This window comes from Coturnix japonica, chromosome 5 (genome assembly GCF_001577835.2).
Source record: "Coturnix japonica isolate 7356 chromosome 5, Coturnix japonica 2.1, whole genome shotgun sequence".
In the NCBI taxonomy this organism is placed as follows: domain Eukaryota; kingdom Metazoa; phylum Chordata; class Aves; order Galliformes; family Phasianidae; genus Coturnix; species Coturnix japonica.
The window spans coordinates 23,543,893-23,568,696 of record NC_029520.1 but is presented as its reverse complement, the minus strand read 5'-3'; the positions used below and the strand labels follow the sequence as shown (position 1 = coordinate 23,568,696).

The window sequence follows — 24,804 nt, the reverse complement described above, 5'->3', positions numbered from 1 at the left end:
GTGGCAGTACTAAACTTGCTGTGGAACCCTCTGAAAGAAAAGGCCAACTTTGCTGTCAAGAGCTGTGGGTAACAACTATAACGCTCATCTTTTTGCTGGCTGTACAATGCTATCACTGGGAATTCTGGATGGATGTTAAGCTGCAATCCCTGCTGGGGCTCCGCTGCAACCTCAGTGCTGATTCTGCTCACTGTGGATGACTGTGTAAGTTGCACCCCTTACCTTTAGCATCCGGCATCTGTCTCATAACTTCCTCTCTTTCTGCTTGTTCAGTAGCTGTAGTGACCCTGAATGACCCCTCTCTAGTGAATGTGGTTCTGCTGGCATCGAAGGTGGCAGTGACTCCACACTCCTTCTCTCGCTTCTGCTTTCGCTCCAGGCACGCAGCGAACGCACAGCCCACGGCGTGACTCAACCTTTCCCCCTGCACAAGACAACACTGCATCACACGGTGACTGGAACAGAAGCATCCCTGTACTTCAAGCACTGCAAACCGATAACACCTTTACAAGAGGACTCTAATTAAGACATTAAAAAAGAACTATGTAATTGGCCTCCTCGTATAGCTCTAAAACTAAACCTGACGTAAAAAGGGCCACAACTATCACTGTACAAGCATGAAGGCCTCCCAGAAATGAAAGACCGTCAATCTGTGTAGCTTAACTGTTACTACGATAGCAATGTGATAACGTACTGGCACTGATCCCTCCTCTTCTATGGATACATTTGTGCAGGAAGAAAGTGTTCATGGAACCATCTTAGCAGGTTTAAGTCCCAAGGGATAGATCACTGCTACTCTCAAATGGAAGAGAGCACACAGGAAGGCAGTACCGTTGTGTGCAAATGGGAAGTTTAAAAGCAGAGCTGCCTACTAATGTCTCTTAATGGCTCTGACCAAATGCACAAATCAGTACTGAGTGCCTTCCAGAAGGCACTTCCACTATCAACCAGGGAGGTCAAAAGGATCCACCGCCCAGTGACTGCACTAAGGAAGTGAAGTTCAAGTCAGAGGAAGTCTGGCACTCCAGCTCATCTGGAGGCTGCAGCTGAGTCACAAGTGCTATTATTACAGCAGCTCAACTCCTCTGTTATCACTGTAAATGAACTGACCCGCATACACAGCAGAACGCAGCTCTGACACGAGTTTAAATGGGAATGCTCAACATCAATGTTTCTCTTTAAGGAAACACGATCAATTAACAAATGTAATTGCTTTCAACACACAGCTATGTGGAGTTATCTCAATGGATTTGCATTGTGTAATATATAGGCAGGATTCAACAAAAGCCACAAGGGGAGATGGCTGGATCAAGGAGTTACATGACTTGGGTCTACAAAGCAAGAGCAATAGAAAAAACTTGATTACAAACCTTCCACTGCAAAAACATCTTAACATTTAGAAGCAAACAGGATCCTGATGTAATTCATTCTAGCTCCATCCCTTAGCACTCAGATGACTTTCCATTCAAGACAGCATTTGCATACAAGAGGCTACATTCATACCCAGCCTGCTATTCATACCCTGTTCGCTATGATCTTATCCTGGAAAAACTGTCACTGCTGTTCCAGTTTTGGGCTGTACACATTTTCAGATGAGAATATCTTCTGTCTATTCTTAGAAGAGTGGTTCCCTTCTGCTACCCATATCTGAGGCTGACTGCATTCCACTTACACACCACATTGGGCACTGCTTCTCTGCACAAGGAGACAGCACAGAGGGATATAATTCAAATATATAGAACCAGAACTAAAATACTTTTTATGGAAGGAGCACTATTTAGCTGAAGTTTAAGTGCACTGCAGTGTTCTGTGCAGTTACATTTTCTCAGCGTAACCCCAGGTGGAGGCAGGAGGAGCCGGGCACCCCTCACACTGCACTCACCGTGTCCTTCACAGCCATGAAGCAGTGGCATATCCAGCGCCTGGTGGTGCCGTCTCGGCAGATGTATGAAAACGCCCGGTCAAAGTTCCTGTCCGGTGCGCAGAAAGAAACCTTCTCTATTGTCTGATCAACTATGAGGTCCTGGAGGGGAAAGAATCCATTGCAGCCAACCAAAAAAGAAAAGAAAGAGAAAAAAACAACGTGAGGAAACGTGGAGAAACAATTGCACAAATCATTCTGCAGGATGCACTGTGTTACAAAGAAACGCTGATTTGGCTGCAATTCTCTACCGAGTCCATTGCCAGAAACCATTCCCAGTGCGAAACAAAAAGGATGGCCGCCATCTTCTCCCAGCCAACCCTGGCAGAAGCCAGACAAGGCGGCCAGGTCAGAATTCTGGGGCACGAGCATCCCAAACATCTCTGCTCTAGACTATGGATTTAGCGTGGCGAAAAAGGGAACGTGGGTTTTATTTTCACTGCAGTCCAGCAATCAAAAAATCTTTCCTGTGAAGAAGTCTGCTTGTGTGGGGGCACTTAGCAGCTGCTGCACAAAAAAGCAACAGCTCGCGTGGCACCAAGCGATGCAAGGATGGAATAGAAAAGCACCAGCGGTGCTGGCGCTACCAAACACCCCAATTTGTCTCTACAGACGTATGGGAGAGGTGTTTCTAAAAAGGAGGCGGTACAGTTCAATAACTGCTGCCCTCAGCACTTTCCTTCCCCTGATGTTTTTGGAATACGTTTTAATTGGTGCCTGCTCCTTGGCACCTGTGCTGCTGAGTTCGACCACCAGGAGGCAACATCACATTCCCTTTTTAAGCACCATTCCTTTCCTTACCTCTATGGTCTGCGAAAGTTATTACAATTCATTTTAAAGAATTCTATATATGTATGCATAATTCAATAATGCACCTTCAATGCATTTCTACATGTGCAAGCATATACATATTAGCCCTTTTAGGGCAATCAGCAAAATGAATTCACCTGCAGCTTAATGCTCATATTAAATACTGAATTCTTATGGAGGGTAACTTCAGTGCTGACAAAGCACGCCCCAACAACAGCCCAGCTATTCATCACACTACCACACTGCAGAGGGACATTTTCTCTACCCGCTCATCAGTGTTGGTATGCAGAAATCATTTTTTAGGTCAACAAGATAAGCATTAAGTCACTTAAGGATAAATTCATTTTATGTAATTACAGTAAAAACTGTTCTGCTACCTGTGGCATCTTCTAAAATGCAGGCAATGTTATAGAGATAAGCATTAAGCTCTCATTTCTAATTGCCCGCATCCAGCTGAACACACAAATAGTTTGCTTTTACTTATGCACTGTGCTATTTCACAATAAAACATTGTAGAACAGCCCAGAAGGAAGCCACAAATACACCTGCCTTCCATTTGAGACCAACAGCTTCCAATTACAGATGACAGAATTTGATACCCAGCAGCTGCTCATCTTAAGTTTGAAGGAATTTTAAGATGTTTAAGGGAAATGACCTTCTTTGTGTTCCCTTCACCATGTTTCTGGAAGCCAGCTTTCATTCATTCAGACTCGTTCTGGGATTTGGACGCTCAGGAATCCAAACCGATTAACGTCATTTTTCCCATGTACTACTCTTGCATCCCTCTGCAGTCATACAGGACAAAAGTCAAGGGGACACTGTGAGCTCAACGTCAGCAGAACTTGTTGGGAAATGATGGCTCTTCTGAAAAATGGACCAAAGGCAGCCCCATGCTTGTGCTACCTGCCTCATTTTATCAAGTACTGTGGCATTAACAAAGAAAAATAAGCATACATACATTTTCCAAGGAAAAAATGATTAAACCAACTAGATGCTTAAATCTTCCTTCTAAATACCAACACTTATATTAAGATAGAGATTGGAGTCTGGTTAAAATTAGGACAAGCATTTTATTATAGAGAAACTGAATTTTTGTTAATGGAAATCTTACCTTTGTTTTCTCATCTACAACTCTGAGTCCATCCGCCGACACCCACAGGACCGCTTTAACCGCCTTCTTCCCAGTCTTTTAGAAAAGAAAGAAAAACAAATAAGAACAAAACCCAGCAGCTTTCTGTTAACAGTGTCAGACTGCACCCATTCCCCCTTTCCAAGAATCACAACATTAAGCATAGATGAAGTCCACGATTAATAAGGTGCCCAAAGCCAGATAACTCAATCCAAGTTGCATAACACTCAGAGAACCAAGCCAAAGCCAGTAGTCCAGAGAGAGCATATCATGGGCATGGGGAGAGGGCACGGAGCAGGTGGAGTCGTAAACAGGGTGTGCATCCGTGTACAGTAAAGAATTCAAGACTGACCAAGTGGGTGAAGAATTCCACCAAAGAGTCAGATAACACTGATTGATAAGGAGTTACACCCCAGGTAGCTTCCTGAGCACAAGTTTAAATGCAGGGAAATTCTTACCTGGTATTTCCACCATCCCCACCCTCAGCCCCAATAGTCACGTGGCAGAATCATGGCATCACCTTAAACCAGTGTTAAAAGCACCCAGAAGTCATTGGTTATGGTGTTACAGGCTCAACACAAAGACTGACAACACATTCTACAGATCTACTAAGAGCAAAATGCCCCACACTGGAAGAGAGGCAGACGAATATGATACATTAACCATTCGGCTGTAGCTTGACAAGCACTGCAGCAGAGTGCAGCAGCAGGGGAGCACCATGGCTTTCCTCCAAGGTGTGAATGTGGAACCTTTCAGCTGCCACGAGCTGAGGGTGAGCAAAAGGGGGAAACACGGAAGGCTTTGGGAGCCATGTCAACTGCAGGTTCTTTCTGAGCTGTTTGCTTTTTACAGGAGGGTTGCAGAAAACAGTATACACACAAGACAATATTCTTCTGAAATAAAACCAATCAAACAAAACAGGTGCACCGTCACCATAATTTTATGAGTACCACCACAAGACAACCCAACACACTATTTTTAACGTGTTCCTCAGATTCACAGGTCCTGTACTCTATTCTTTTACCTCAGAGACTGCTCTCCCCACACCTTTGCAGAAGCACTGTGTTCACACACTTTGTGGCTGCTGTAGGCAACAAGGGATGGGAGGTGGAGCGGGGTGGGGTGTTTTAGCTCATGGCTTTGTGCAAGGATTGCATTTCATTTTTAATAACTCAGTACAGATGTATATAATTTATATTCATATGGCAAGGACACATTCTGGCATAAGCTACTGTGTGTTCCAAATTAGCAGCTCTGCTTTGAACATTGTAAGGATGAAGTGTATTTTTTATCTCGGACTGATAAGCCACCTGCTGTATCACATCGGTTTCACTCTCAGAGAAGGCAGAAAGCGTGAAGAAAACCAGCCTGGCAGGACTTGTGCTGGTTTTGGGGGAGGAACTATCTGTCCCAATTCTTGAAGCAGCGATGACAGCCAGAGCACTCTCAGAATGCCTGGTGAGACCAGAGAACAGCACTGACTTGTACAGAACAGCGAGTAAAGGAGAGAAGAACAAAAATAAGCACAGTATGAAAGCAAGCTACTGAAGTGCTGGCGGAAGCAAGTTTGTAGGAGCCCATCCATCCTGTTCAATATCCCTGAAGGAATGAAGTAAAACCTTCAGATCCTGGAATGCCTAATGGAAAAAGCATTCTTCACATAGGAAGATGGACTCAAAGTTACTGTCATGTGCATTAAAAAATACTGCAGCATTTAAAAGCTGCTGGTTTTGGTCTTAAAGGGAAGCAAATATGAACACACACAAAATACAGCCTATATTCTCAATGCCCACTTAGCTTTCACAATCTAAAAATCCCTATCAATCCCAACAAGAGCCGGCTTGTAGAGATTTGTCTCTAACATTCTGAAGGAGTACCAACTTCTTAAAGGCCACTAGCAGTTTTAAAACCTTCACTTCAAGCAAATAAGGAAAATGAAGAGAAGGCAACACCTGTGGGTAACTGCTTGCTTTAGACTGTCATTATAGAATATAGGACGCTTCTTTTTTCAGCAAACCACAACAACCTTGTTTCTATAGTCAAATGCTGACAGGTTCCTGAAGTCTGTACTAATCAGCATGGGTTTAACTCAGGTTGGTACTTTGTAAAGCAGTGCTGAATTGCAGCAGAGCTGGTCCTCATCTGCTGATTTAAACCACAGAACCTCATGTTTCTCAGAGCAAAAATAAACGGCTGAAGAGCTGAATATCCCACTGGACAAGTAAGCTTCCTCAAGTAAGATTTTATGAGAAAGCTGCCTGATGGAAAGGGACGTAGGTGCACTGATGGACAGTCGGCTGAATGTGAGCCTGCAGTGTGCCCAGGTGGCCAAGAAGGCCAATGGCATCCTCACTTGTATCAGGAATGGTGTGGTGAGCAGGACCAGGGAAGTCATCCTGCCCCTGTACTCAGCATTGGCGAGGCCTCACCTCGAGTACTGTGCTCAGTTTTGGGCACCTCGGTACAAAAAGGACATGGAGGTACTGTGGCACCAGAGAAGGGCAACAAGGCTTGTGAAGGGCTTGGAAAATCAGCCCTATGAGGAGAGGCTGAAGGAGCTGGGGCTGTTTAGTCTGGGGAAAAGGAGGCTGAGGGGAGACCTTATTGCCCTCTTCCAGTATCTGAAAGGTGTTTACAGTGAGAGTGGGGCAGGTCTCTTCTCACTAGTGACATGTGACAGAACAAGGGGAAATGGCCTCAAGCTGTGCCAAGGTAAGTTTAGGTTGGATGTTAGGAAACACTTATTTACAGAAAGGGTAGTTAACACTGGAATGGTGGTTGAGTCACCATCCCTGGGTGTGTTTAAGAGCCATTTGGATGTGGTACTCAGGGATATGATTTAGCAGAGGGTCGTTAGAGTTAGGGTACTATGGTTAGGCTGTAGTTGGACTTGATGATCTTTGAGGTCTTTTCCAACCTGAGTAATTCTATGATTCTAAAATAACCTAATACAAGTTTGCTACTCTAAGAGTAAAACAAAACATAGCTATCTCCCAGTCCTTACTTCTAGATTTATTATGGATGTAATGCTTAGAATATGTAAGTTCTTACAGTCTGTATCCCAATCTCAAGGCTACTTCCATTGGGAAACACACAATTCTTTAATCTCTTGAATCCTCATTTTATCCCCACGACAGACATAATTTCACCAAATAAGTTCATATCGGCTACACAAATCAACACACTACTCTATGATAGGTTGGGTATTGCCAAGTATATCGTGATTAGGAAGTAGAATCCATTTTCACTCCTGACATACAGTATATATAGTGGACAGTAAAATTACTGCATACGAAGCAATCTCCAATTCAGGATCACAGTGTCTGACAGACAGAAGTGACTTCAAGCAAAAAACATTTAAAGCAAATTGATGGCATCCACTGCAATAGCGTGGTCTTAAATTCTACTACTTAGGGACTCCTCCAGACTTCTATATCAGTAGCTTGTCTTCACATTCAAGAGTTCTTGGATGACGACACTGCTGGAGGGGAGCCACTCATGGCACTGACTCCCAGGAGCCCGATTTGTCAGTGTGAATCAGCTGTGACACAAAGCTCACTTCTGAGCACTTTCTAGGAGGCTGGTAATCTGCTCCAGCACAACACTTGTTCTCCTGACTCATTTCAGAGTCCTCGGAAGCCTCCTAGAGGGCAGGTGAGGCACCCTGGTGAACAGAAGGCAAGGCTGAAAACAAAGCACATGGGAAACCTCTCAGACAAAAGCAGGTGTCCTCAACACAGGCATCAGAGAAAAGAAAATGAAGTTGATTAAAGCTGAAATACATCTCTTTTGAGCAACAGTGCTGGTCCTGCTGACTGGGCCGTTAGAAGGGATGGCAACATGGAATTAGGTAACAACTGTACCGTAAGGTTGAAAGTAAAGGTTCAAAGAAGCCCAACAACAAACGCTGCACTTTTAAATACTTCTGCATTGTTTCTGGTCTTTCATCTGATTGCAGATTTCTCAGTATCTGCCTATTTTATTCTTTCATTACAAACAACTGTAAGATGTATCTGGAGCCTGAGATGTACAAGAACATAATTTTCTTCTCAGAGAACAAGAAATACATGCATCCAGTAGAAGCAAAGGATGAGAAAGACCTGTACTGCTACCCATTGACACACAAAAGGCTTAGTTTTAAAATATGCAGAGCTGCTCAAAAAGGCAGTTGGTTCAGTTGCATTTCGTAAACAAAATAAACCAGCAAAAGCCTAACCGGGAGCTAGCAACAAGCATCTCGTTTTTACTTGAAGCTGAAAATGAAGCATTTTCAATGTCAGGCCGTGACTAAGCACTAGAACATTTCCTGACACAAATAAGTCAGATTTACCTTTCTAGGGGAGGAAAAAGAAAAAATGGACAGGGAAAGACACAAACCTGTCTAGACAGACAGTGAAAACAAGTAGCAAGTTATAACAACTCTGGTCTGGAATGTTACATTAATCCCAAAACAAGATATCCAGGGAGAAATTACAAACATTGCAGGGACATCTAAATACCATGGATTTCAGTACTCTCACTGCTAACTACTGTTCCTTTGCTGGCTGAAGCAGAAGCAGGTCTTTTTTCAGCAAAGCATAATAATAATCCAGCACTTGCTCTTGTACTTCATTAGGTTGGTGATTGCTCAGTCCTCATATATGTCAAGATCTCTCTGCCCTTCAAGGAGTCACCAGCTCCCCCCAATTTAGTGCTATCTGCAAGCCTTCTTAGTATATCCTCAAATCCTATATCCAAAGTCATTGATAAGAACATAAAGAGAATCAGCCCTAAAATGGAGCCCTGAGGATCTCCACAACTGACTGGCTGACAGCCTGATGCAACTCTGTTTACTATAACCCTCTGAATCCAGCCTGTCAGCCAACAGTTCACCCATCGCATTACATTTTATCTAGACATATGCTGGACATTTTGTCCAGAATGATACTGTAAGAAACAAGAAGCAATACTGAAATCCAGAAAAATTACATTAACTAGCTTCCTTTGTCAGCTGGGTGTATAATGTTGTCATAAGAAGGAGATTAGAGTTCATTAAACAGAACTTTCCCTTCATGGATTAGTGTTAGCTGTGACCAATGACTGCACTGTCCTTGAGGTGCTTTTCAGTAGCCTGCCCTGCCTATCCTTGCTGAAGGGCCTAGAGCTCTTCACCGTGATGCACTATCTTAGGATCCCCTTCCCAGCAGATTTTGCTTATGCCGATGATGTGGCTCTGGGAACGACAGAAGGCTTCTAGCTTCTCTTGATTGTTCCTCATGCTGCAAGCGCTACCACAGAAATACTCCAAATGTGCCTCATTCTGCCTGAGTGCCCTTCCTACAGGCATAGATGAACACCAATAAGAAAAAAACTAACACATCATTTTGATTAGGTTGAGGTGGGTCGTTCATGTTGGCTTTAAACAAATTCCAAGGAACACTTAAGAGTATTGCACAGCAAATAACAAGTTTCACTCCAACCTTTGTAGATTCCAGCCTTTAATTCATTCACACGTTGGAATGATTTGATTAATCTGGCAGATCCTCCTACATATAGCATTTTGACCCTAAAAAAAGAGCTTCTTTCTTCACTATGGCTACACTCACTCACTGGTGAGCTTTCCAATATCATGGGAAAAAAGGTGAACTGGGGAAATAGCTGCTCCTCTATGACATGCACTACAATGTGAGTGCGAAGCGACACAGGTGCAGCTGAAAAAGCTTCATTTACTCCTTAAGTACAGCCAAGACAAATGTGTGACCAGAAAATCATCTGCTCTGAAAGACTTTGCGATGCAAGTTACAAACTTGTTAGTTTCTATTTAAACCAAGATTCAGCATGTAATAAGATCCCTGAAAAGCAGCATCTTAAATGTATTCCATAGGAAGTTTTACAGGAATTTTAAATGCAGAAGCAGTCAACAGATGGGAGGCAAAAAGGTTTTTTAGAGGTTGACCAACACTGTCTTATGGAGGTGCAGACAGCAGGAATTAAAAACAACAACAAAACCCACCCCAATCCAGTCTCCAGTACAGCACATTCTTAGTAAGGACAAACAATTGCTTCCTTCTGCAACACTGTCCTCAGGAAAACAAGAGCAACAGTGAACAGAAAAGCTTTCTCCTATATAAGAGAACTGCAATGAGAAAAACAAATAGCAGGTAAATGCTTGGTCTCATCTTCATGTACCTTTGAATCTGGACCATGCTCAAAAAAGAAAGGTTTAGGAGATGGTACGTGTCGGCTCACTGCCTTCTCCCCACACTAACAAGTTGGGCAAGCACCTCATGTGGTGCGAGGCGGCCAACAATCCAGCAGGGCTTACAAGCACAGACCCCAACTGTTCCATAGGTGTTTGCCTACGTGATGTAGGCTGGCACAAGTTTAAGGGATTTAAAGGAAAAAAAAAAGTCATATTTTTTACAGGAAGACCAAATCATTTCGGAACACTGCATTTCTGACACAGTCCTTATGGAATTCAGTTTCTGTTTCAGGTCATCTTTTTAACCATATTCTTTATTTAATCCATATATTTCCAAGTCTGGGAAGAAATGGATTTTAGAAGTAGATACTCTGAGAAATAGATTAGGGGATTCTCAACACCCTGATTTTACAGCAGTGCTATACCAGGGATGTAACTCCTTATAGTGCAAGCACAAATGAGGCATTAAACTTACTTTTCCAAAGAAGCCTTTGAAGAACTTCCTTTCCTGGAGGAACAGGGGGGACAAGTCGAGCGCTATTACTGAAGGTAGCTAAAATGTCCCAGGGTTTCAAACCAACAAGCACACACAAGAATAGGGTTTGGAGGGAAAGGAAGGGGTTTTTAGAGTTATCCACGAGAAGGTGCGACAGGCAAACGTGAAAATAATCCCATGAAAATGCAGATCAAAGGGCACACACAATTCTAATAAGCTACTGCCCTGAAATTGGTGGAAAGAAGAGAACCTTGGCCCCAATTTCATGCAAAGTGGTTACTTCATTGTCACTCTCCCTCGTTTAGTTCCCTTTAGTTGGGTTATAAACCAAACTTGGCAGCAGACGAGGTGGCTGAACAATTAAAATACTGTACGGGCGTGAAATGCAAAGTTCTAACCTCAGAGTCACAGTCAGATTTGCTCTGCATTGACCGTTTTTTTCCCAAAGCAAGTGCTCCATACACTGGAGAACACAGGGCAGCTGGCATAATGCAGGATTAAAAGCTAAAAAGCATCTTCTGTGCTTCATTTATTCTATTTATTTACTGTTTTGGTTTATGCGCTACTCTTACTTTGCATCTTATACAACCATTGTCCAGTAAGGACAGTAATTTCCTCTGACCTAAACTAAACCACAACTGAGATCTCTTCTTCTTCCACAGTGTACGACTATTAAATATTCATCCTACAACGCTGGATTAATAGATTGAACAAGATCCCCTTTAAAGTCACCTCTGAGAGGGAGAAGTTAGACCAAGGCAGAGGCACAAAAAGCTGAACTGCAAAACGTCTTCAGCTTGGAAGTGATTATACTGATTGCCCAATTCATGTTAACACAAAAGCAGAACACTGTTTAAAGCATATCTGAATGCCACTTTTACTGGCTTTGTTTTGTTACCAGATTGTGAAAAGGAAACTGCAAGATCTGCCTGATCTGATGTGAGGATATTTCCTGGGACCCTCCTGCATGCACAGCTACATGCTGCTCAGTACTTGAAGGAAGCTGGCTCTGAAGCATATCCCCGCTCTCATTATCTTTCCAATTTAACTTGCAAGTAAACTGGTACAGCAGTAACAGAGAGATTACGGAGAATCCACATGAGACTAAGTAAGGGTTTCTGAGAGCCACTGGCCCCAAAGTACCACCACGCTGATAACAATGCTATATCAAAACTATTATTACAAATATCCTGAGGCAGTGCCTCCAGAATTGATTGATATACAAGGTTATATTTAAAACAAAGCTATGGTTCTGACGCAAACCAACAAAAGCCAGGAAGCAAAGCTAAGAAGGGAGTGTCAATCTCAACTCTGCATTTCCTGGCTTTTGCTACTGAGTGCTTCTCTCTGCTCAATGTCCTTCCACAGAGCTTTTCAACAAGTATCTATAAGATATTTTCGTCAACCCAGGCACTGTATAAGAACATATCTACGTGCAGACAGCTGAAAGGCTTAATAGCTTTTAGCAGCAAGAACGGTCATGTATTTGGACAAGATATGCTGAACACTGGGAGGGGAACTAATGGATTAATCACAGCGTTGTGCACATAATGAGAAGGGGCTGGATGCTGCTGCCAAGTTGAGCAATGACTGTTGCATTACACTAAAAAACAGCCTCTTAAAGATAGCAAAAGCTAAAGGAGATACACCAGAAGCTACCTCATTTTTAGGTGATGGTTAATTTTGCTCTTAGCAAAATGCTTGTTAAATAAGATCTGTGGTTTTTAATAAGCTAGAAATGTTAATGGAAAGGCATCATGCAAAATGGATTTTAAACAACACTAAGTTAATGTAGTTTAGAGATAACTAACGCATGTTTTAAAATATTAAATTATGTCTCTTTACCTGCTAAAACAAGAACATATATTAAAACAAATGCATCATTTAAAACAAGAAGTGGCAAGTTAGAAACCAACACTACACACTAAAGCTGATTTAAAAATCAAAACACGATACGAGAGTATAATTTTGTCTTTATACCATTTTCCCATACCTGATTAAATATGGTTACAAAGCTACCTTACAGGGTCCTCAGAAAGCTGTTTTCCAGTCTGCACTAAATAACACTAACTCAAGGAAATGGTTATGTAGAACCCTTTCAGTGCTTTTATCCAAATCTGAGGATCTGAAGTTGGTAATATAACTCTGCTAAGGGAAAAACATATGCTACTTTGGTAACACTTCTGTAACAGATAGTGATACCTGAACACACTGGTTTCTGATCTATCAATGAAATTGCTGAGCCATATCATCAGACAGAAAATAGGGACATCCGATTCTCTTCAGTTATCACACGAAAAATTGTAACCTGCACATTACAGCGTTGTCCTGAATCAGTTCCAGAGCTTGAAAATGGCTCTCTAGCTAAAAATGGCTTCTTTTATTCAGCTGTCAATTAAACAATCCCTGAACAAAAGGTTTACCATCATTTGTTTTAAGTTCTGCAAGATGTGCTCAAAAATGATTGTGGCATATTAAACCAGCAGATAATAAAGGACCTGGAAGGGTATTTCCCCACAATAAAGAGGTAAAAATTTGACTGCATCATTTCTTTGTAAAGCAGAAATTATGATATCCCTAAAATGAAGGTCAAGTTTTGTATTTTTAGTGACAAATCTTAAGAGGTCTAATAGTCAACCCTAAAAAAGAAAACAACCATCATATTTCAGCTCTCCAAATAAACAGCCAACTGTTGGAGAATAAGAATTAAGAGGAAAACGTATCTACTGAAATAAGTAAAAGACAGAGAGAACTTAGTTTTAGAAGTTAGAAGTATGTCAACAATTCTGCATCTAAGAGAACTGAACTATCTACTCATAGACTGGACTCATAAGAACTATACAACGCCTGCCAAGAAAATGAAGATTAGAACAGGCCACATACACTTGTATGTAGTTTAGCTGTATGAAAAACGAAGTTCAACTTTCACAAAGCTGGTCTTTCTGTTTGAACACTGCACCTCAAACTCAAAGTTCTTTCAAGACCAAGAGAAAGCCCATCGAAATAACCAAGCACTGTGAAAGGAACAGACAACCAAAGAAGCAAATTACTTTCTTATCTCATTCCCTGCATGCTGAAACAACATCGAGTGGTATGGCTTTCCCTTGTTAAGAGAATATACTGTTCAGAAAAGAGCTTTCAGAAATGGGAGAATCCTAAAGAAACGCTCCTGGTTTAAAACCCACACACATGCGGTAGGGATCTGAGAATGGGGGCAAGGTTTGAATCGCAGTGAGTGGCTTTAGGCGAAGCCTGGGTCTGATGGTGTCTAACAGCTCAAGTGCACAAAGCAGTTTCAGTAATCTAAATATTCCTCTTGGGGCCCAGAAGAACTCCATATCCGCTTCTCCATTTCCAGCACTGACACACGAGACAATGCAAGCAGAAACCCCAAGACAGAAACCTGTGTCCAATTTGCACATAACACGAAAAATTTCAAACAGCAGAAGAAATAAAAATTATCCAAATAAAAACGCTGCATTTATGAGAATGGGCAACAAGTTGATGCTGTTCAGAATTTCAGATAATCATAAAGCACAGAACAGAGAAATTAAATTAGTTACTTCCAGGGAACGTATTGTAAAAATTAGATGCCTTGCATGTGAATCAGTAACTCAGATGATCAAGAATCACAATCCTAGCATTATGTGGATTCCAGAGGAAATTGGGCGCTACGTTTTTACTGGGTCTCATCATTTATAAGCTTAGCCAGGCTTAATTGGCTGAAAGTTTATAAAAAGCCTAGAGAGCAAATACTTCACAGCACAGCTCCCCAGAGAAGCCGATGAGAGAAGCTGCAAAAAGGAGATACTGGAACATTATTTGATGTACTAACAGAAAGTATCCTGATAGAATGAAAACCAGAACAGGACAAAAATGGATGCAATTCATCATGTGGTCAGTACATGCATTTTTAGCTACATAAACTAAATCCATAGAACAAAAACTAATTTACATTCTGTGTGGTCCTTTTTAATAAAAATCTGTCACCAATCACTGCTGGACTGAATGGGAACAGATGGGATGCGGCTTGAACAGGTTGCTAGACACTGGCTGAGAGAGAAAAGAATGAAAAGACTTGATTTTAATCAGAGCAGTAAAGCACTTCACAAACTTTACAGCACAACAGAAGGAAGATAACCTATAGTCTTCTGTTGTGTGCTAGGAAGAACAGGTTTATTCAGCAGATATTTCAGTTCTCACATTTGGTGAGGAGGAAAAAAAAGAAAATCATATCCAGTCAAAGATATCTTAAGTTAGCAAAGATGCAGTAGAAGTGTTTGATTTACTTCCAGTAATTTTGGCTAAGCTAGGAGGATACAAGAATTTCTTCTGGTAAAGGCATTACTGAAGGCTGAATATAGCTAAGACACGAGAAGTGAGGCAAAGGACAGCAGTTCTCCATCTTCAATCAGACTTCAAATTCTAACATCCTCTCTTCCTCCTGTTCAGCGCTGTTCTAGCCTCAGATTCTAATAGATTGACCACTGACTTTCTACAGGGAAGAGATGACAAGACCTTGAAATGAGCCGTAGGAATACCAAGAGCTTTGAACGAGTGCCATTTACAGGAGCAAACGTTCACAGAAGCCAAACTAAGAGCAGCCCACTTCATGACATACCAGAATTAGGCAGCCTTCAGGCAGGCCACTTCGAGCAGATGCAAGCCAGATTATTTCATGCATGACTACAATGTTGCAGTGCATTAGAAAAAAAAGCAGCCTAAATCAAATAATATTTTGTATAATAGAGGTGAATTAAGTCACTATAGAAGTGGCAGGCAACAAAGGGAGAGGAAGAGAGAGAGGGAGAGAGAGAGAAAGAGAGAAAGGGAGAAAGACCTGTTAAAAAACAATGGTTGAAGCCCATATGGGTACCAACTTAGTCTGAAAGGTCACAGAGGATTTTTACACATTTGTTTTGCAAATAGTTTCTGCCAGTAGAAAGAACAGTTGTAACTCTCTCCCTCTCATCATCAAATTAGCACGTCCCCCTAGCCACAGCAGTACTCTCACACCAGCCAACTGTTCTCCTAAAGTGGGTCAAAAGTTCAGGCTTCAGCTGGAGCACTGCTGCCGAACGGACCTTCTGGAGTAACACTCACAACCCCAAAGCTTTTTCATGAAACAAGCATACATACAGATTTCAGTCTCTTCACAGCATCTTCACAGATATGCATTCCTCTGGATTCATCCACCTCGACATGTCCCAAGTACTGTGGGAACAAGAACAGGAAGGTAAGAATCATAACAGCTTTAAAAACAACATGTTTTCTGCATATTTATCACCACAGAGCGCTTAAAACCATGCCAAACTGAAATCACAAGTTGCAAAGTTTTTACATTAACAGCATGACCCAGAACAACATTAGGCCACAGAGGAAGCAATTCAAAAAATACATTAGGGTAGTGTGTCAGGAAACTGGATACTTGTGTTTCATATAATGGAAAAACAGAAGCTTCTTGTCCTTCCCATTTCCCCCCGTCTTTCCCAATCATGCTTCTTTTTGATAGGGGAAGGAAATGTTCTCTTAGAAACATTCATACCCTTACTTGAAGTACTCAGTTCTTGAAGAAAGCCATGGAAACTATTAGATAAAAGCTCTCTGACTTCTTACTACATAACTTAAAAGACATTTACCCTGATTTACATGACATTATAAGACTGCATGCAAGTCACTATTCATATTGGAGTAGCCAGAGAGGAAAGAAAGGGTCTTAAAACATCAGAATCAATATCTGTGGCATGATGAAGCAGTAAACTGAGATTTAATTATCTATGGAGATGTCCCATACTACCACAGAACATTCTCCCAGCATTTGTTTCAATAATTAGGATACCAAGCTTGATTAGCTCAACAAAGAGATTTCGTTCCGTTTGTAAGTGCTCTACTAGAATAACAGGAGATTCACCTTAATGGACACACTCAGAAAGACTGTTTAAAGATTTAATAGCAAATCGAAAGGCATCTTGTTATTTTGGTTTAAGGTGAGGGTTTTCAATGTAAGGCAAGATGCCTGGAAAAGGCTATTAACATACCAATGTTCTTATCATTAAACAGCTGAGACTTAGAAGACCTTAAATGACAGGGGGCTTTAACATTAAGTCTCACTACGTGATATTTTTAAAATAGAGTAACTCCGGATGGAACAATTCTGAAAGAATTTCACTTAACCCACCCCAAACAGCCACAGAACAGTTTGAAAAATGCACTGCATAGAAGCTAAATGGTAAATAATAAAGATCCGACATCTTACAGCTTTTCCAAAGTGAGCTCTGTGTGGCTGAAGCCCTAAAACTGAACACCAGAGTTGGCAAAACAATGACTGTATTCCATTAGCTGAACTATCTGAACACTTGCACAAGATGTTCATTTCCCCATAACACTAAGGGGAGAATTCATCCTAATTTAATCCTAAAACTACACAAACAGTAACAAATGAAAACACGTTTACTGTTGTGTCCAGAAGCACACATTTGCATCCACACCCATCAGGAATACATCTGTAGTTCTGCCATGTCTATGCTGGAAGTTCCAGAGACATAGAAATATTGTGTATCTAATGTGAGGAAATTTTGGTTTCAGGAGCCCAAGAAAGTTTGTCAGCTGAAAGAAAAGGATAATATATAGAGGAACCAGGCTGCGGTCTGGAGAACATGGGTAAACAAAGATACACGTGTGGAACGAGCCATCTAGCTTGCATTATTACTAAGTACAACTTCTTGACTTACAGAACTATAGGTACATCTCTTCAACCCAAGTGTAGGCAAAATGCCCCCAAATTGAAGATGCAAACCATTCAGCCCCTGTACTTGGCAACCTGCCTTTTACTTGGAAAAGGGAGAAATGGAGCAGGGTAAATATTGCTTCTCGTCGCACTCCAGACCAGACAACCGCTTCCCCGCATGCTGCCAAACCTCTATTCAGTCACATGCTCCAACTCTCGGCAATCAGTCATGCCACTGCTGCTACAGACAGCAAGTTTAGCTGCAGTTTTCAATACTGCTACCACTCCAATGAATGGGGACATTATTGCACATATCAAGTGCATCTACCCACAGCAAATGCGTACAATCCCCAGACCTCACTGAGCATCAATCAATTCTGAATTATAAAAGAAATTATGCTGCCACACAATACTACTTTATGATGAGTACAAAAGGTGCTTTGTTTGCATTTACACTTTGCACTTGAAGCCCTTCATCAAAAAACTTATTCTTCCCAGCACACCACTATTGCAGAAGCTTTCTGCTCACAGCTATCAAGAACCTGGCCTCGTACATGAGATGTAAGTTTCACAAGTATTCCTGAACATCGTTTGGACAGTTTTTTTATTTATTTTTTTTAGGTTCAAGTTCCCTCTGTGTCCAAACATCTTTAAGTTTCTATTAAAACTAACTGTCAGCTGTACGGCGAGAACACTCCTGTCCTCGCTTTTTGCCACATCAACTTAAATCTCCCTTAAGCAGCAAGTTCTTTTCCACGTCTTCAGGTTTATTTCTGAAATCCTTCCTCCCCCATCAAGTTAAAGTTAGACATACCTGCCTCTGTATTGAAGCAGTGCTACACAACTTCTACTTGTCCAACCTTTAGCAGGTAGCAAAGGCTCAAGTACATCTTCAAGATACTTGGCAACCAGCTCTGCTACAGACTGATTCCTTCCCAGCTGCCTTACATTTTTAATGAGAAGCATTACACTGGATTTATATCACTACCTATCCTTACATTTGAAGCATCAGCTCTACTTGCTATTATCACAACACGTTAAGAACGGAATTTCAACATTTAATAGAATAAGAGAAATACAGCTGCTAATCAGATTAAGAACTCTGGTGTTTAGCTTCTATTCAACAAAAAAACAAATTCTGATGTTCTGCCATGTCAAAGAAATTGCACAGAAACCACTTTAAAAAGCAGATACACACAACCCACACTCCTACACACAACTCTTCAATATCTCGAAAGAACTTTCCCATTCAAACGAAAGAATCATAACGCAGAGTGCCTGGGCAGAGACAGGCCACACATAAAGCCTCTAACAAATCCATCCAGGCACAGCACCACAAAGAAATGCAGAGACTGGGACACAGAATAACAGTGGCACAAAACTGTACAAGGCACACTGTTGTGGCTGGAGACTTCACAGAGCAGTAAGCCTACCTGCAAAGAGAGATCCTCATCACAAGAGTCACACAACCTAACATGACTGGAGAAAGCAAGCACATTTCCATCATGGAAGTGCAAATAATGGGAATGCAGTATTAATATTGAATGTGTTCCTACTTAATTTCCATAGCAACCACTTAGTGATAGCCATGACATCAGCAGTTCTCAGACATAAGATGTTCCACAAAATATTTAACCACTATACCAGAAAATCAGCCAACACTGCTTCTACAGAAAGAGCAAAATCCTTTAGGGCAGAGTCCACATAAAGACAATCACAAAATAGAAGTTCCAAATAGCAATAAACACAGGAAGAAGTCAAACTGGTATGTGGAACTTGAAAAACTTCATTATTATATTATTATTATATTTCAGTATTTTAAGCCTTTTCTGATTTCATGTCAAATCAGACCATGTTTGGTGAAGCTGTCCCACTACCTTCCCCAAACACACACTTTTGAAAGCGTTCCTAATAAAACACCATGGGCTGACATTTTATGGTGGTAATATTGCTGGGCAGCAATGAAATCACTCTGCCATTTGCGTCCTAGTACAAGAAATACTACCTTGATCATGTTTGTTTCCTTTCACAAATACTTGGCTATCTCTGTTTTTAAAGAAGCTGAGTTCAACAGCATTGACTCAACAGCTGCTGGCCCAAAGGAAGGACCTTCCCCAGCACTCCTTCCATCATTTCCAGTCACTGGAACACAGTAATACACAGTTACAGCCTCTCTTCCAAACAGAGGCAGATAAACAAATTACTGAAATTTTCTCTGTATCAGCAGATGTTCACTTGGACTGTTCTATTTACAGTAACAGATTAGGCTTTTCAGATTACATTTTAAACTAGACAGACACAAGAGAAGAGCTTACCAGAAGTCTTGGCCAAGGTGTCCTGTGCTAGCAAGCTAACTGCCAGAGCAGGAAAGCACCATTTCCTTGATACTTTTCCTAGACACAGCGACATTCCCATTTGTCTATGTGTAAATACTGCTCTACTGCTAAAATATCCTGATTTGTAAGAGTGACTACTTGGAATCCGCATGTGTAGATAGGCTTCTAGAAATGGTATTGCTCAAGAATTAAATCCTGAATTCCACAACTTCAGGGTAAAACTCTGTCTTGTTACTAGACACAAGCTCAAACTCAAGAAGCCTGGATGTGCCTAGAAGCTAAGATATATTTCCACTGACCTCTAAGATTTACATATTCAAATTTATGTTGCTGCTTTTTGATTTATTAGTTTGAAACAGATTTTTGCTTACAACTGTAGAAGTACAGTGACAAAAACTCTCTATATAATCATTAGTAGACAAACTTAAGTTCTCCTTAATCAAAACTACAGGTTAATTACGATCCTATATATTTCCTTAGGGTCCAACTTCTTCCTCTGCCCTATATCACCAAAATAGAAAGGTGTCTCATTGATTTGTTACCTTCTCCCCAAACACATGCTGTTACAGCATCTTGGTGTGACTGCCCGTCACACCCGTCCGTAAGTCACACTCTGCATATCACTTACTGATTCTCACACTGTATTTACTGGTGTGAAAAGAAACAACACAGAGGGAATAAAAAAACAACTTCAGACTCCTGAAGGTAAAGTAACAAAGTTCAATGTGGATATGGGAATGCTCTACTCTTCATAGTCTCACAAAACCCTAAAACGTGGCTGAGGAGGAACTTGGAGGTTATGTAGGACAGCACTTGCCTCAAGGCAGGATCTACTTTCACATCTACACCAGAAAAGGCAGCCTGGTACTGTTACATCATTTCTGTAACTGGAGATCAATAGGGTAACACCACCTATCCTATAGCTTCTAGCTGCCATACAGTTAGAAAGGGGGGGTTGATTTGCTGAGTTACTGTGAATGCTTATCCTAACTTTTCCTTGATGACCTTACACTCACTACCATCTTTTTTTGGTTGTAGACATGAATACTCGTATCTATGAAACAACTTGAAGTTTATTAAACAATTTAACAGTCAAAGTTAAAAAAAACCCTTTTGTCTTTGACAAAATTACATAGGACTTTGTTTAAAGTAACCACCTGTTATACGCACACCTTCTGTCACAATTAGTTGTCTTCTTCCTGTGATCTTAAATGCTGCAGGAGTTTCAAACTTAGATTAGCTTGCTGCTGGGCTAGCATTCCACAGGAATGGTTAGCGTTCACTGCTGACACTGATTCGTTCTTAAGAGGTAGGGATTTGTTTCATGTGTAAGGCTCTGCAACGTTTCAGAAAGCAGCAGATTTGCCACTTTAACGTCTCAGAAATGCTTAACATAGTTCCCAAAGACTGTTCAAGCATCTCAAGATTTCACAGTCAAAAATATCACATGCCTAACTTAAGGGCACTTCAGCATCAACATGCTGCTAAAATCCTTCACAGCTATTATGATTTCAAACAACTAGAAGTACATTTAGTAACACAAAATAACAGTCGTCACCTACGCTGATTTCCAGCCTTTCCAATCTGGAAGAGCAGAATGGCATGCAAATTATGTATATAAACCAACTAAAAACAACCACCACTACCACAGAAAAAAAAGCAATTTATATACGAGACATTAAGCAATAAGGTGCAATATGTAAATTCCAAAACCAAAGAGGACAACTTGGCTACTACAAATAGCATGAAAGCAGGCAGCAAAGGGGCAGGCAATGGCCTAGTCTCTGGTGGGCCATGTACATGCTAATTATACTTGCTGCTGCTCACTCATAGGGATCCTAGAGACACGAGCTGGCACTCACAGGTCCCAGTGGTGATATCCTACAAACTTCAGAGATAGCTACTCTCTTTTCTGTGTTTCTTTTTTTTTTTTTTAAATTCTAATTTGTATATTAATTTATATTCACACAAAGCAATACATGGCCTTTCAAACATCTCCCATCAAAGCAAGGGAAAGAAAGGAAACAGTTGAAGAGTGCTGATCTGAAATGTACAAGAACTAACATGACTGTTCAACTGTAGCCATACAGCTTTTATTTGTCAGCACTACCAGAGAAAATCCAGACTCAGTGGAAAGGCTAATTCACACGATATCATACATTCAAACCATGGGTCACAGATGTCGTATGTTACTCCTCCCCAAGGACTTTTTTCATTGATAACTTTAGTCTTCCATTTGGAATAAGTGGACTGAAATACATACACAAGTAAACATGCAGGTGATAGGCAACATTTAAGACACACTAAAGTCAAAAGAGACCAACCACTGGAAACTTGAGTGACAGAATAAAACTAATTCAATCACCCACAACTATATCTAGTTCTTGTTGCATCCCTCAGAAACATGGGTAGGAGGAATCAGCTGTAAATGTTCTAACATGTCTGTCTGCTTAGAGCAACCAAGAACTTTGACAATGTTTTGTTTAGTTCCGTTAAGTGCAGCAAAGTGACATATATTCTCTGATGCAAATTTAACAGGCCAGTTACTCCACAGATTATCAGTATGGACTAAAACTACTTACCCAGAGGGAGATCTGAAAAGTCATTTCAGACAAAAGAAGCCCTAGTGTCAAATATTTTAGTCATTAAAACATAGAACAGCTGCATGCTCTCAGTGAGGTAGTGTCTGCAGCAAGAACACAAGTTTCAAAATCGGTATGTCAGTGCACTTCTTTTTTGACAATTATGATTTATAAAGACTGTATAAAAATGTACCAAAAAGAGCAAAATTAATGCTATTAGAACTATCTTCTGAATAGTTGTAAATACCTAAATCCCTTACACATTCTGCCTATCTGGCACAGTTCCCCCCCCTCCTGAAGCTTCACTACTGAAACAAAGTAGTTACTTTTCCAGTTGCTAGGACAGAGGAAGATGACCGTCACCTCTGAAAATACATTTCTCTACAGATTTATCAACAGTTTTAGCAGTTCCACACTTAATAAAGAGATGGCTCTCAGTATACCTAAAAAAGATGCAGTGTATCACGTCTCTGCACCACAAGAGTCAGGACAGCCTTAAAATTACTGCCTAGTGGGGTAGTAGAAGTCTGCAAGCTACCCTTGTCTAAATACAACTCCAATAGCCTTTTGTACCTTTGCTGACAGACATGCACCTGTATCTCTGCTGATGCAGTGAAGTGCAGAAAACCATTAATTTCACATTCTAGTACAAAGGCTCTTTTCTCAATGCAACTTCAGCTGATTCAAAAGAGGACAGATGAAAGAGCAGAGCAAGCAGGTCACTAACTGTTCCAAGGCTCTGTTTTGAATGTGTCAGATTACCTCCTCAGGAGTGGTTAGGTTCCAGATAGAGACAAGGGCTGGCTGTAAGGTCCTACACACACTTGGACAACTAAGAAAACACGATCAGCAGCTTGTTGCATGCAACACAGACATTCTGAAAACAGTGGATAAATGCGGATTGTAAGAACGAGGTGTCAGTACCTAGAAGCAACAGTGTGATCTCAGGATTATCATAAGCTCTAAACTTATGAGAAAGAGCACTGAAGAGAACAAACTTCATATCAAATCTACCTCCCTGAGTTTTACAGCAACAACACCACAGGATTTTGCCAATACTTTCCATAGATCACTTTCTCTATCAAAACGCAGTTGCACAATAGATGCATTAGAGTTGCTCAAAGCCCACTACCACATCTGCAGACTGTAATTAACAGCCAGGATCCTCTGTGGATGCAGCACAGGAGGAACTTCAAGAGCAGTACCAATGAAAAACAACTTGGTAACATCAAACTTGTTTGCAGTACAGCATCCTCAAGGCACAGTGAATGAACAGCTCCTGAAGTCCCGTCCAACACTAACAGAACACAGAGCCTGGAGGCAAAAAGAAATCCTATTTGCAACATGACTTTCAAAGTAGCTCCACACGCTCTCTGAAATCTAAAAAAGGATAAATCTGTGCTAGCACTCCTCAAACACCCCGAGTCCGGGCCAAAAAAATGCCTGAAGGCAAGAAGTTAAACACACCAACTTAACGCTATTTTAAGAGGGTGATATATCTTTCTCACATCAAACTTTCATGATCTCTTTTACAAGAGAAACTAAGAGCAAGAATTCTCCAGTTAGTTTGCACTAGCCTTCTCTCTCTCTCAAAATAAAATAAAATATAAAAATCCTACCTAAATAAGTTAGCAGTCATCATTAGAAACAAACCCCTGACCAAGGCTGCTATTCCAGAACTTCTCTGCATTTTCCTTTCACACATAAAGCCTTAAAGACAGCTACAAAATATTTGTTAACACTTTTTGGGCCTTCACCAGCTAAAACCTCAGACACCACTTCAAAAGTCAGACTTTCATCTTGCTACTCAGCTAAGCTCTGAGCTTTTAAGAATTAGGACAGATAATTTTTAGGGAGTGTGGGCAAGGCAGAACATAAAGAATAAGGACAGATTAATCCCCACAGACACATATTAAACTGTGGTTGAGAAGCTACAGGCAACTACAGCACCATGCTGGAATGCTAAATAGGGATTTACCAAAAAAAAAAAGTTGTGTGTTTTTTTTGTTTTTCATTTTTTTACTATATTTCAGAGCACACTCCTATTAGTTGACTATTCTTAGTAAGATACCTCATTTTACTCTGCTCCATTGAGAAACATCAGGAAGAAAAGACACTCCACCAGATATTTAAAGACACAGGCAACAGCCCACTTTTCCAGGAATACGTACACTTCTGAATAATACCCAAGAACTCAGTAACAGGATACTCTCCTTCAATAGCACAAAGTTCCATTCTTTTTGTGAGCAAAATGCAGTACCACCCACTAAACCTCTGACTCTACATCTGGTTTATCTTGTTCACTCACAATGCCGTACTTCCTGTCTGTATCTACAAAACACCAGCTAACACCCACTTTGCATCTCAAGCCCCATAAACAGTTTCCACAACTGCCCATCTCAAGACTCAGAAGTTTGGAAGATAGACTCAAACTGAATTTAAAAAAGCATCTCAGTGTCCAATGGTTCTGATTTTAAGCTTTCATTTGAATACAAAATCGTCAAGTACAAGCGTCAAACATTCTGACAGAATCATGAAACACAAATAAAGATGTATTTACTTCAGAGTTGTTTTCCAGCGACCTAATTAACTCAGTGAATTCTAATACAAAGCAGGCAAATA

General features: G+C 40.9%; 1 protein-coding gene across 14 annotated transcripts in view; it reads right to left on the bottom strand.

Annotated features, from left to right (window-relative positions):
* The window catches only part of NUMB (NUMB endocytic adaptor protein), an 88,523-nt gene that overhangs the window by 8,139 nt on the left and 55,580 nt on the right, over nucleotides 1-24,804 (bottom strand). For 8 of the 14 annotated variants that reach the window (XM_015864606.2, XM_015864604.2, XM_015864603.2 and 5 more), the window contains 5 exons: nucleotides 15,677-15,751; nucleotides 10,517-10,594; nucleotides 3,843-3,917; nucleotides 1,883-2,023; nucleotides 223-424 (listed from right to left, as the gene is read on the bottom strand). In XM_015864606.2, coding sequence (XP_015720092.1) covers nucleotides 223-424; nucleotides 1,883-2,023; nucleotides 3,843-3,917; nucleotides 10,517-10,594; nucleotides 15,677-15,751 — 571 coding nt within the window. Of the gene's footprint in view, nucleotides 1-222; nucleotides 425-1,882; nucleotides 2,024-3,842; nucleotides 3,918-10,516; nucleotides 10,595-15,158; nucleotides 15,302-15,676; nucleotides 15,752-24,804 lie in introns of those variants that run through there. The other 6 variants (XM_015864612.2, XM_015864617.2, XM_015864613.2 and 3 more) reach the window with 4 other exon arrangements.